Source organism: Lepidochelys kempii, chromosome 6 (genome assembly GCF_965140285.1).
Source record: "Lepidochelys kempii isolate rLepKem1 chromosome 6, rLepKem1.hap1, whole genome shotgun sequence".
Lineage (NCBI taxonomy): Eukaryota > Metazoa > Chordata > Testudines > Cheloniidae > Lepidochelys > Lepidochelys kempii.
In genome coordinates, this window is record NC_136385.1 from 25,427,615 (window position 1) to 25,440,738 (window position 13,124).

The following is a 13,124-nucleotide window of genomic DNA, read 5'->3' on the forward strand; positions in this document are numbered from 1 at the left end:
AGTACCCAAAGTGAATTTCTTTCTATTAATTTCAGTAAGCTTTTATTCTTTCAGGGCCTGATGATGCAAAGCCTTATACATTTGGGAGGAGCATTGCATTGAATTGGTAGCTGAGTAACAAACTAACTAGAGCTGGTCTGAAACTTTGCATTGAAATGTTTTTCCAACCGAATATGCCATTGTGGATAGAAACTGACACGTTGTTTAAAAAATGTGTCAATTGTCTCTGACATTCCAGTGGCAAAATAATATTTCTAAATTTAAAAAAATATTGTTTCTGAAATTTTTGTTTGGGGAGTTCCAAAGCTTTGTTTCAGGGAATTCTGAAATTTTATTCAAACTGTTTCATTACAACATGACAAGAAAACTATTTGGTCTAGAAAGGAAGATAATCAATCAATCAATCAATCAGTATTAAGTAGCGGCTGCAACTGATTATTTTAAAAATGAAATGAAATAAAAGTAATAGACTATTTCAATCATTATAGTCTGTCACATTATGATGTGTGAGTTTTACACTAGTGCATGTTATGAAGTAATGTAAAAATAAAAAATATTATAAAATAAAATAAAATTCAAAACAAAATTTCAGAATTCCAAAATGAAATTTTTCCAATTTGGAATTTCTGTTTGGCAGGAAATTTTGAAAATACTTGTTTTTGTTCTGATTCAGAATGGATACAAATTTCAAAATGTTGAAATTTCCGATGAAATGGAAATTCTAAGTTTCAGCCAGCTCTACTCACAAGAGGAAGAAGATGTGACTGATTTATACAGACATCTGAAGTTTTGGACACAGATGATATCTCGTTACATGTATTCCGGTTATAACTGTTCCTGTTTTTTTTTATAGTACCTGTGCTGGGGGCCAATGGGTTTGTGTATCTCTGCCTCTTTCTGGAAATTGCAATGTGAAGGGAGGATTCCACATTACTACGTTTGATAACAAAGAGTTCATTTTTCATGGCAATTGTCATTATGTCTTAGCTAAGGTATGAAAAATAGCTTCTTTAATTTCTCAATCTATTTAGGATAAAAAGTTAAGCTATGTTAGAGCTTTATTGCCTAATTTGCTCAGATGGCTCCTAATCTAACAAAGCACTTCAGCATGTGCTTAACTTTTAAGCATGAGTGGTCCTATTTGTTACCTCGTAACTCTGGATCCCATCTGCTCTGTGCTTATCAGTGGGTCCTTTCTGCATCAACACATTTTAAATAAGTTTTAAAAAATATTTATTTTTCTAGTGGACCTATTAGCCTAGATTTCCTCACTTTGTCCTGGTGGACAATTGTCTGGCAAAGGAAGGTGGATGAGCTGGCCTCTTCTTCTCCAAAGACCCACCTCCAAGTAGCCCTTGAAAAATAGATTAGTAGCAGATACTGAAGGAATGGACCATAAGGGAAAGGTTAATGGGCATGGTTTTGAAAGTGGGAGTGAAAGATAACATTTTGCAATTGTAGTTGGCATGCCTGGGTCCTTTCCCATTTCCCTGTAAATGTTTTAGGGATCTATTCTCCCCACTGCTTGCTTCTTCATTATATGATAGAAAATGGTTCACATACCTGTTTTTCTGGCTTCTTTTCAGGACATTGGCAGCAGCTTTGTGGTTGTTGGAGAGATCATTCAGTGTGGGATATCAAGCACTATGACTTGCCTGAAGAATGTATTAGTCACATTAAGAGCCCTTGTAAGTCATTGGTAACTACTTAGGTTAAAAAGAAATGTAAGGACCAGGAAAGATCATCTGGCCCACCATGCCTGCACTTTTTCGGTTAAATGTTTGTAATATTCCCCTACAAAATCAGAGCTCCATTGTGCTAGGCTCTGTATAAAAACATAGGAGGAGGCAGTCCTTGCCCCAAAGATTTTACAGTCTAAACAGACCAGACTGATGAAGGTTGGGAGAGGGGATGTAGTATTGTCCGATTTGATAGATAACTGTGGAACACAGAGACTGAGTTAACTCAAAGCCACACAGCAAGTCTGTGGGAGAGACAGGAACCAGACATAGATCTCATGAGTCTCTGTCAGGTTCCTTGATCACAAGACCATTCTTTCTCTAACCCGCATGCTTTTTGATAATCCACATACTCTCCTACTCCAGGAACAAATCATTGAGGAATTATTGAATTCATTTGTACTTTTTGCTTCAATTATGTTTCCTGGGAACTTCCTCCAAACTAAGTCAGGCAACTCTTATATACATATATGGGGTGGGGGTAAGGCAGAGCCACCAAAAACAAATCTGAAGTATCACCACCCTTGCAGCATTCCTTCTTGACTGTTTTGAAGGGAAAAGGGAAAGGGGCTTGAATTCAGTTTTATGGGTCTCCTCTGGTAATGTAAATCAACCTAGCTCCATTGAAATTCATGGTGTTACACCACTTTACACCAGCTAAGGATCAGGTCCATATGTTTACCAGCTTAGTTCTACAGAAATCCTCTGTTTTCTCCTAGGTTCCTAACTTTTGAGATTCTGCCTCTTGCATTTTTCACAGTGGTAAGAGGTTCAAAAAGGATCTCTATCAGCCTTTGCAGTCCTTTTCATAATTTTGAGTATTTCTACTTCAAAAACATCTCCTCTTTTCCAAGAAATAAAAAGAAGCCCAGGTCCCTTATAACTTTCTTATCAATAAGATTCTTGAGACCTGACAGTACCTTTGTTACCTTGTGCTGTATCTGCTATAATCTCCTTTGCGGAGTACAGTCACCATAACAGCACATCGTTTTCCAGATGGAAGGCCTGATCCCGCTCCCCCTTTAGCCTATGGCAAAATTCCAATTGACTCCTCTGGGAACAGAATCAGGCCTGATGTCTGCACAGTGCTCTGAAGATGTAAATTTCCCCTAAGTAAATTTCCTCTATTGTCCTCAAAAAAGTTAAGTGAGACACATGCTGTCGAGGATATTGCTTAGGGTATGGGTTCTCTTTTTTTCCAGTACAGCTCTCAGAATTTTTCAGTGTTGCTGCACAGATCCCTGGACCACACCATTCACCAGATAATATCAAACTGTGTTATGGGGCGGAGGAGTCTTCAATGGTATTGATTTATTAAAGACCCTCCCTTCTGTAAGCAAGTTTCGAAGGCTGAAGCATGTCAGAATGTGACACCAATTCCATCCCTTTCTTTGATATGTGATTGTCATTGTGGCATATTTCATTTTCCATTTGCAGAATATCCGACTCTGTTCCTGTGGAAACGTCTATATCAATAATTTCATTGCGGTGCTGCCAATAACTAGAGGTAAGTGTTCCTTCTTCAGTGTTCACATCTGCCCCAGGTTATCCCACAGCTGCCTGCTGCAGGGTTCTTGCACCTTCCTCTGAAGCATCTGTTTCTGGCCACTGTCTGTTCAGTGAGCAAGCAAATGGAGGTGTACATTTGTAGTCCACTCTTCACATATATGCAGATTTGTGCATATTTTCTTGGTAAAGATATATTTATGTATTTTTAGATGGCATCACTATCTTCAGACCCTCTACATTCTACATCAACATCTTGACCTCATTGGGAGTACAGATTCAAGTGCAAATAAAACCCATTATGCAGCTCTTCATAACAGTGGATGACTCTTACCAAAATCATACATCTGGTACAGTATATTATGCTCTTGATGTCTACCCATATTATAATGGTACATCCACCACCCTTCCTGTCCAAATTACTTGCTTCCATTTTGACCTTAATGAATTGAGAGCCATATTGAAATACCTTGCATGCCTCCAATAAAAACTTAAAGTCTAGGTAGAATTGACTAAATCCTTCCACTCTGCTGAGGTAGATAAATTGAATTTCATATTGTGTGGTATGTGAGAATCTTTTGAATTATTAGACTATAAAGGAAAACTGGTTAAGATATTGGGCCAGGACTCAAGGGATGTGGATTAGATTCCTATATTTTCGACAGACTTTCTGTTACACCCTGGAAAAGTCATTTGACCTCTCGGTACCTCTGTTTCCTGCCTGTAAAAAGGGGTAATATTCTGTTTCTGCAACTTTTTTTGCCATTTCTTTAGTCTGTAAGCTCTTTGAGACAGGGACAGTCTCTCACTGTGTGTATGTACAACACCAGTCTCTGTTGGGACTCCTTGGTGCTACTGTAGTATAGATAATAAAAATTATACCTTTAAAAAAGTGTACTGTGTGAACATTAAATATGCCAAGCAAGACAAGTCTCCTACTTCCTGGATAGAAACCTAGAGCACCAGAGAGCTAAGCTCATCCCTCTAAATCTCAAAACCCTATTTATACCATTTGATTGTGATTTATCCCCCACCCAGGTCTTTGTGGCAATTTCAACAACATCCAGATTGATGACTTTCGAACAATTAGTGGAGTTGTGGAGGATTCAGCTTCAGCCTTTGGTAACTCATGGAAGACTAGGGGCAGCTGTCCTGATGTTGAAGACAACTTTGAGGACCCTTGTGCAAACAGTGTGGACAAAGGTACTTATTCTCACTGATGTTCCAGAGCTAAATGTCTGTTGTATTTTGGGTAGCCTATAATGCTTTAGAAAACTTTTAACCAGGGAGTTTATGGTCACAAGAGCTTCCTGTCTTCCAGTGCTATTAGAAGAGAGAACACAATGGTTTCTTCTGGAAGTGGATATAACCTAAAAAGTTTGTTCTTCCATGTTTAAAAGGTGGTAGTTTTGTTTTTAAAACAGAACAAATATACTAATGCAGAAAGATGTGGCACTTTCCATTTGATTTGATCACTGATTAATTTGAACCCCAAAGAAGATGTATTAGACTAAAGAACATTAAAGACTAAAAATATATTGTTATTAACATTATGCTCCATATCTTCTGCTGATATAAATTGGCATAGCTCCACTGAAATCAGTGGAACTACACCATACTACACTAGTTGAGGATCTGGCCCGATGAGCCTCACAGAATCATAGAAGTGTAAGACTGGAAGGGAACTTTGTAAGTCATCTAGTCCAGTCCCCTGCACTGAGGCAGTTCTAAGTATTATCTAGACCATCCCTGAGAGGAGTTTATCTAACTTGTTCTTTAAAACCTTCACTGATGGAGATTCCACAATCTCCCTAGATACTTTGTTTCAGGCTCAACTACCCTTACAGTTAGGAAACTTTCCCTAATGTCTAACCTAAATTTCCCTTGCTGCAATTGAAGCCTATTACTTCTTGTGCTGTCCTCAGTGGGTAAGGAAAAGAATGTATCACCCTCCTCTTTATAATAACCCTTTAAGTGTTTGAAGGCTTTTATCATATCCCCTTGCAGTCTTCCCTTTCCAGACTAAGCAAACCCATTTGTTTCAGTCTTTCCTCGTAGCTCATGTTTTCTAGACATTTTATAATTTCTGTTGCTCTCTTCTGGACTTTCCAATTTGTCCACATCTTTCCTGAAATATGGCGCCCAGAACTGGACGCTATAATCCAGTTGAGGCTTTATCAGTGCTGAGCAGAGTGGGAGATTTATTTCTCATGTCTTGCTTTCAACACTCCTCCTAATACATCCCAGAATGATGTTGGCTTTTTTTGCAACAATATTTCATTGTTGACTCATATTTAGTTTGTGATCCACTGTAACACACAGATCCTTTTCTGCAGTATGTCTTCCTAGGTGGTCATTTCCCATTTTGTATTTGTGAAATTGATTATTCCTTCCTAAGTATAGAACTTTTCATTTGTTCTCACTGAATTTCATCCTATTTAGTCAGACCATTTCTTCAGTTTGCCAAGATCATTTTGAATTCTAATCCTGTTCTCCGAAGCATTTGTAACCCCTTCTAGCTTGGAATCATCTGCAAACTTTATAAGTGTACTCTCTATGGCATTAACCATATAATTTATGAAGATATTGAACAGAACCAGACACAGGACAGATCCAGGCAGGACCCCAGATGATATGACCTTCCAACTTGACTGGAAACCATTCAGTACAACCAGTTATGCATCCACCTTATACAGTAGGTTCATCTAGGCTATATTTCCCTAGTTTGCTCATGAGATGGTCATATGAGACAGTATCAGAAGCCTTACTAAAGTTGAGATATATCACATCCAGTGCTTTCCCCCATCCAAAAGGCATGTTACCCTGTCAAAGAGGGATGTCAGGTTGTTTTCATGTGATTGTTCTTGACAAATCCATGTTGACTGTTATTTATCACCTTATTATCTTCTTGGTGCTTACAATCAGATTGTTTGAATATTTGCTCCTTTATCTTTCTGGGTATGGAAGTTCAGCTTACTGGTCGATAATACCCTGGGTTCTCCTTATTCCCCTTTTATAGGTAGGCACTATATTTGCCCTTTTCCACTTCTATGGGATGTCTCCTGTCCTCTATGAGTTCTCAAAGATGATCACTAATAGCTCAGAGATCTGTTCAGCCAGTTCCTTAAGTATTCTAGGATGTATTTTGTTAGGCCCTGCTGACTTGAAGATATCTAACTTGTCTAAGTAATTTTTAACTTGTTCTTTCCCAATTTTAGCCTCAGATTCTACCCCATTTACACTGACATTTACTATGTTAGTTATCCAAACAGTGTTAGCCTTTTTGGTAAAAAATGAAACAAAAGAGACATTTGACACTTTGACCATTGCTGCATTTTCTGCTATTGTCTTTCCCTCCTCATTAAGTAACGGGCCTACCCTTTTATTGGTCTTCCTCTTGCTTCTAATGTACTTGCACAATGTTTTCTTGTTACCCTTTATGTCCATAGCTAGTTTAATCTCATTTTGTGTCTTGGCCTTTCTAATTTTATCCCTACATGCTTGTGTGTGGTTTTTTTTTTATATTCATTCTTCATAATTTGACCTAGTTTCTACTTTTTATATCAAACTTTTTTGAGTTTCAGGTCATTGAAGATCTCCTGGTTAAGCCAGGGTGGTCTCCAACCAAACTTTCTATCTTTCCTACTCATTGGGATAGTTTGCTTTTGTGCTCTTAATAATGATTCCTTAAAAAACTGCGAATTCTCCTGAATTCTTTTTTCCCTTAGACTTGCTCCCCATCAAATCTTACCTGCCAGTTCTGTAAGATAGTTAAAGTTTGCCTTCTTGAAGTCCCTTGTTTTTATTCTGCTATTTTTCCTCCTATGATTCCTTAGACTCATGATCTCTATCATTTTATGATCACTTTCACCCAATCTGCCTTTCACCTTCAAATTCTCAACCTGTGCCTCCCCATTTGTCAGAATCAAGTCTAGAACAGACTCTCCTCTAGTTGCTTTCTTCACCTTCTGTAATAAAAATTGTCTCCAATCATTCCAAGAACTTGCTGGATAATCTGTGCCCTGCTGTATTATTTTCCCAACAGATGTGTGGGTATTTGAAATCCCCCGTCACCATCAAGTCCTATGCTTTCAATTATTTTTTTAGTTGTTTCAAAAAATCCTCATCCACCTCTTCTTCCTGGTTAGGTGGTCTACAGTAGGCCCCTGCCATAACGTCACCCTTGGTTTTTATTCCTTATTTCCTTACCTGGAGACTTTCAACAGGGCTGCCTCTCATTTCTATCTCAACCTCAGTGCAAGTGTATACATCTTTGATATACAGGGCAACACATTCTCCCTTTTTCCCGCCTGTCCTTTCTGAACAAGCTATACCTATGTGCACCCAAAACTCCCAGTTTGGCTTCAGTGCAAGATCTGCCCTGGTAAGTGCCACCATGTGTTATGAAATCTACAGTTTGCTGATGATCACATGGCTAATTCTATCATGTCTTTGGAAGCGATTGGAAAAAATTGATTGAAATAAGAAAAATGCATTCTAACATCTGTTCTGCAAACCTAAATCAGAGGACTGATATTAGTAGCAAATGGAAATGTTCAGACAGGGGTATAGCTAACTGTCCACTATATCTGTCAATCTAATCACACTCATCACCATGGTTTCTGATTGTCTACTATTTCCTTCCACTCTTACCTGACTGTCTTAAAATATCTTCAAGATGAAAAACATTTTAGAGATTTGTAAAGCCCATTGAGAAAGAGGGAGATTATAAATTTGCATATGTGACTTTGGGCAGTTTATCCCTATTTTCTCTTTCAGAAAAATTTGGGCAGCACTGGTGTGAACTTCTGTCTAATACAAGTGGTGTATTTGCTGCCTGTCATTCTGTTGTAGATCCCTCTTTATACGTCAAGGTAAGGAATTGTTTTAGTCTAGTCCAAAACTTGACCTGCCATAAATGTATTCTTATCAGGTGGGGATTACTTGTTGTATTCTACTTGCTATTTAAAAATAAATGCACTGATGCCAATGAGGAAGTAATAAAACAAGAGTTTAAGAATGTTCTGCAAGGGTTTGTGGAACCAGCTGGGATAGCACAAATTAATTAACAAACCCTCTTCCCAGAGTTGCAGTGCTGACATCATCGAAGGTGCTATTGCATGAACAAGGAAGTAAATTGAAATAGCATGTTTTTGCCATGCTATGTGAGAAACATAGGGGGAATTACAGTAGAAACATACCAATGTTATTTGTCAGCCTTGCTGCTCTGGATAAAATTTATAGAGAAAGATGCTTTATTGTCAAGTTTTTAAGATGCAGTGCTAAATTATGGAAAATAAAAATTATAGTTAAAACTCATTAAAAGGTGGCTCTTTAAATGGTGCCATTGAAGCCCTGATACAGGAAAGCATTTTTGCTTTTTAAGAGTTAGCTTGCCTTTCCTTTTTCCCTTGTCAGCTAGGCAGTTTGCACAGACACCATTCCTTAAAGAGACACAGCCTTCTATCATTATGTCTGAATTACAGTTCTCCTGCTTTTCAGCTACCAATTTCTGCACCCACAAGGCATCAGATACATTAGAGCTTACTAAGAAATCACATGACAAATCCAAAGTTCTATGGGGCTATTCATAAGGCTGCTTTTCTGTGTAAAGCCAGGAATCCAGCCTTTTCCTTGAACCTGAGACACAGACTGTTCACTTCCAATATTAGCTAATGAAACCTCCTTTAAGCTATCCACTCTAGCTTTTTCCAAAGCAAATTCAGTGGATTCATTTTTACTTAAAAGACTTTGGCCGTTAGGCACCAACACACTTTCCTCAGAGGAGAGACTGTTTACTATCAACAGTGGCCCATTAACAATCAAAGGAAGCAATTCCTTTTCATCCTGTCTAGGCACAGCTATTGACTTCTCACAGACTTCAAAGATTTCACCCAGAAATTCCTTTCCTTCTGCAATATCATGCACGGCAACAGATTCTTTCTGAGCTTTAGTTATGTCCAGAACCGACTTTGGCACAACAGACAAATCACCAAACACCTGCTGAGTTTCATTTGCATCCAGAATCACCTCTGGCACATTAGGAGGATTTTTACACAACATCCTTTCAGGCAAGCTGCTAAACTTCATAGTCAAAGGGTTAGAAGTGTTTTTTCCCCTGTGGCTCTCTTTGCTGACAACAGGTACAAGCTTAGGAACCATTTCTTCCTTGTCACAAGTTTCCACATTGTCAGTGGGCAGCATAGTCAAATCACCTTTATGCTTTCCTTGTGTCCTGGCTATGATATCAACCTGATAAGATGAGGTTGTCATATCTTTACCCAGCAGCACACTAGCAACAGGCAAAATAGAAGCATCAGAATTGCTTGGTCTCTGGGAGCTATTTCTGACATTAACTGAAAGCAACCTGGTTACAATGTCATTATTTCTAGCAGACACAAATTTAGGACCACTTTCTTCCTGGGCTTTAGTTGTATCCAGAATCAACTCTGAGTCATTTGATAAATTTTCAACCATCACAGGCTGACAGGCTTCTTTTGCCTGCCTTCTTCTGTCTCCTTCTGTCTGGAGAAACATTCCCCTTTAACAGACAAACAGCTTGGGATATCATTTCCCTTGTCCCAGCACTTATGGCTGTTCACAGACAAATGCTTGGATAGTGGGACAGCTTCCTTAACAGGCAAGTTGCCACTTCCAACAGACAAACTTCTGCTTTCCACAGACAGTGGCTCATACTGAGCTACTTTAAGTAACTCACTTTTACATTGGCTAGACTCACTTTTAGAAGCTTTACTAGCCAACAATCCATTACTCACCAAGAATGTACCCTTTTCTTCCTCGGTTAGGGCTTTAACCTGACCATCAACTTTAATCTGCTCTAGAGAAACATTTTCCTGAGCAAAGAGCTTTCTCTGTGCTTTATTTAATTCCAGATTCATTTCTGAGATACTAGACAGGCATTCAGAAACTTCATTTGCAGACAAACTGCTTTTTTGCACAGATAAACAGCTATCTTTCTCAGACAAACATTCGGAGAAACGCTCCATAGGCAAGTCCTTGCTCTTAATAGACACAGGTTTAGGATTATTTCTTTCCTGTGACTAGTTTATGTCAACCTGACTGAACAAAGCTTTAATATCATCCTCAATCAAAAGATCCTTAGGCAATAACTTCCTTACACCAGCTATAGCTTCCTGTTTAACACCATTCCACTCAAGGTGGATTTTGGCTAAAGGCACACTTACAGTAAACTCATAGAGGTTTACAATATTCACACTCTTATCTGGTAAGTAATCTTCCTTTTTGACAAGATCTGCTTTAACAGAGTGGTATTAGAAGCTGTAATTTGCCCTAAACAGCTTTTACCAGTGATTTTTACATTCTCTGCACAAGTTATAGGGCTATCTTTATCCGAGCTCACACTAAAAGCATTTACATAAAAGGTGGCAGTGTTGGGGTATAGTTGTTTACACACAGACAACTGCTTAGAGTCATAGAACATTGTTATAAACTGGATAGATTCTATCCCTATCTTTGTTGTTGAGAGGAGCTGGCTTTTCAGGATGATACAGTTTCTGCTGTTCTTCCATTGCTTTTTTGATTTGGATCTTAAGTCTGACAACCCTCTCCTCAGCGGCCAGCCGTTCCATGTGCCTTGCATGGGCTTCTTTCTTGCTTGCTTTCTTTCTTGCTTTCTTTCAGCAGCTTCTCTTTTCATATCAGCTATTTTTTGTGCATGTTCAAACTGCTGCTGGTTTCTCACTAAAAGCATTTTCGCTGAGTCTACTTACTTATCACTGGCAATTAACAGATCTTTCAGTTCCTGCTCTGGGGCTTTTTCTTAAAAGACAACTCCCTCTGTGAGCACAACTCTTTCAGGCTTTTTCTGTCAGGATCTTGATCATGGGTCACTCATTGTAACTGATTTGTAACCTTTAAACTCTCCAATATCAAAATTAATTTTTGACAAGCATGTGGTTCTGATCCAAAAACCCAATTAACCTGTGGTAATGTGTATCCTAGCACAACTATGCCACTGTGACCTGGGTCCCAGTGGGGACCAGCTGGGATCACTCAATTAGGGTGAGCTACAAAGAATGGGGCAGACAAAACTCAAAGCTGGTGGATAATTCAATATTTAGATTTATCAAGCCAGCATTAAACAGCTTCTGTTATACCTTACTGGTTACTCAGAAGTTCAAACAACACAGTTCCCTTAAAGTAATCCAGCCTCAGGCCTCCATCCATGTACCCACGTCAAATATGATGACGATTTCTGAAAATCTAATTTCATCATATAAAAGAAAAGGTTCTACCAATCCCAAAGGATTGGACACATTACCTCCCAGGTTATTGAATATTCCAGATGTAACCCAAATACACACTTATGCCAATTCTTATTAGCTAAACTAAAATTTATTAAAAAAGAAAAGAGAGAGAGAGAGAGAGAGTATGAGTAAAAGATCAATATACATACAGACATGGGTTCAATTCATTGAGGTTCAGATTCAAAGCAGAGATGGTGAGCTTTGAATTTTGTAGTTGCAAAGAGTTCTTTCAGAAATAGTCCATAGGTTATAGTCCAATGTCGTTGCAGGGTGTTTGAGCAATGAGAACTGGGATCTCAGTCCTTGTGGCCTAAGCTTCCCCTGTACAAAGCTCAAGCAGATCTGAGATGACAGAATCAGGACCCAATGGTCTTTTATACGGTTTTCTAGCCTCCACTTGACCATGCAGTCCTGGGTAAACAATAGGTTTTTGATGTAACCTTCTGTTTCCTAAACACCACTATCATCACAAACTTTGAAGAGACATATAGACAATGACATTATTTCACCCAAGATTTATCTAAATGTTAATATTCCCTTTTGATCTCTGAATTAATAGTTATAGTGACAGACAGGAACAGTCTGTTTACCTGGCTAGCATTTAAGATACACACAATCAGTATTGCTTCTAACTTCTAACAATATAGGTTTGCATTTCAAAGTTCTAGCTTATTTACCATGAATGGTCCTAATTACCATTCACATACCTTTCTAACATGACTTTAAAGGTTGGCGTTGGGTCATTCAGCCTGCAAGCTGTTTAACCCTTTCTGGCCATGAGTTACATTTTATATAAGATTCATTGCAATTATATAACAGTGGTAGAAATAATGATTTGCGTGATTATATTTTAATTAGACAACATCACAGACCCATTTTCACCAAAAAGATTCCAAAGAAAAGGAGGCTGATGAGCTCCGATGCATAGCCCCATTGTAGTCAATGGAGCTGCTCATATGTCTAAAGTGAAGCATAGGCCTAAGTGTTTTGCTGGACTGGGGCTTTCATAACCAGCAAGGTATTTAAACTAACTAGTTTGATATCTTGCCACAAATGGTGCTAGCTCATTTTCATTGTGAAATGATAAGACTTTTAGGTCTTAAGGTCTGAATAAAAGAAACTGAATAGATGGAGGTAAGACACTAGCTTTCTGTGCACTTTGTTTATACCTAGAAGGTAATTTAACATGTTACTTAAGGAATCTTCTAAGAAAGATGTTATAATACAGATCAGTGCTTCTGAAACATCTTGGCTTCACACTTAGCTTCATTTAAAATTCAGATGTTAAAAAAAAGAATATATTCAACATCAGCAGCTTTTATATCTTACTCTTTGTGGTGAAGAGACATTAGTTACTCCCTATTAAAATGGCAACAAACTGTCCTTAGAAAGCCCTGATTTTGCATCTCTGTAATTATGATACGGAAAAGCTGACTTGGCCTGAAAATGGCCATGTTTATTCTGAAGGTAAAGAAGTTTCTGAAAAATTTGAAAAAAAAAATCCAGTGTTTTTTTGATACAAGTCACTTAGAAATCACCTGGGATTTTAACTTTGTCTTGTCCAATGTGCCTTTGGGTCCATTTAAAAAAT

General features: G+C 38.2%; 1 protein-coding gene across 1 annotated transcript in view; it reads left to right on the forward strand.

Moving 5' to 3' along the window:
* Positions 1-13,124, forward strand: part of LOC140912580 (mucin-5B) — a 67,808-nt gene that overhangs the window by 16,239 nt on the left and 38,445 nt on the right. Inside the window, exons 9-14 of the mRNA XM_073347195.2 lie at positions 854-992; positions 1,587-1,688; positions 3,177-3,246; positions 3,458-3,595; positions 4,284-4,448; positions 8,025-8,119. Coding sequence (XP_073203296.2) covers positions 854-992; positions 1,587-1,688; positions 3,177-3,246; positions 3,458-3,595; positions 4,284-4,448; positions 8,025-8,119 — 709 coding nt within the window. The remainder of the gene's footprint in view (positions 1-853; positions 993-1,586; positions 1,689-3,176; positions 3,247-3,457; positions 3,596-4,283; positions 4,449-8,024; positions 8,120-13,124) is intronic.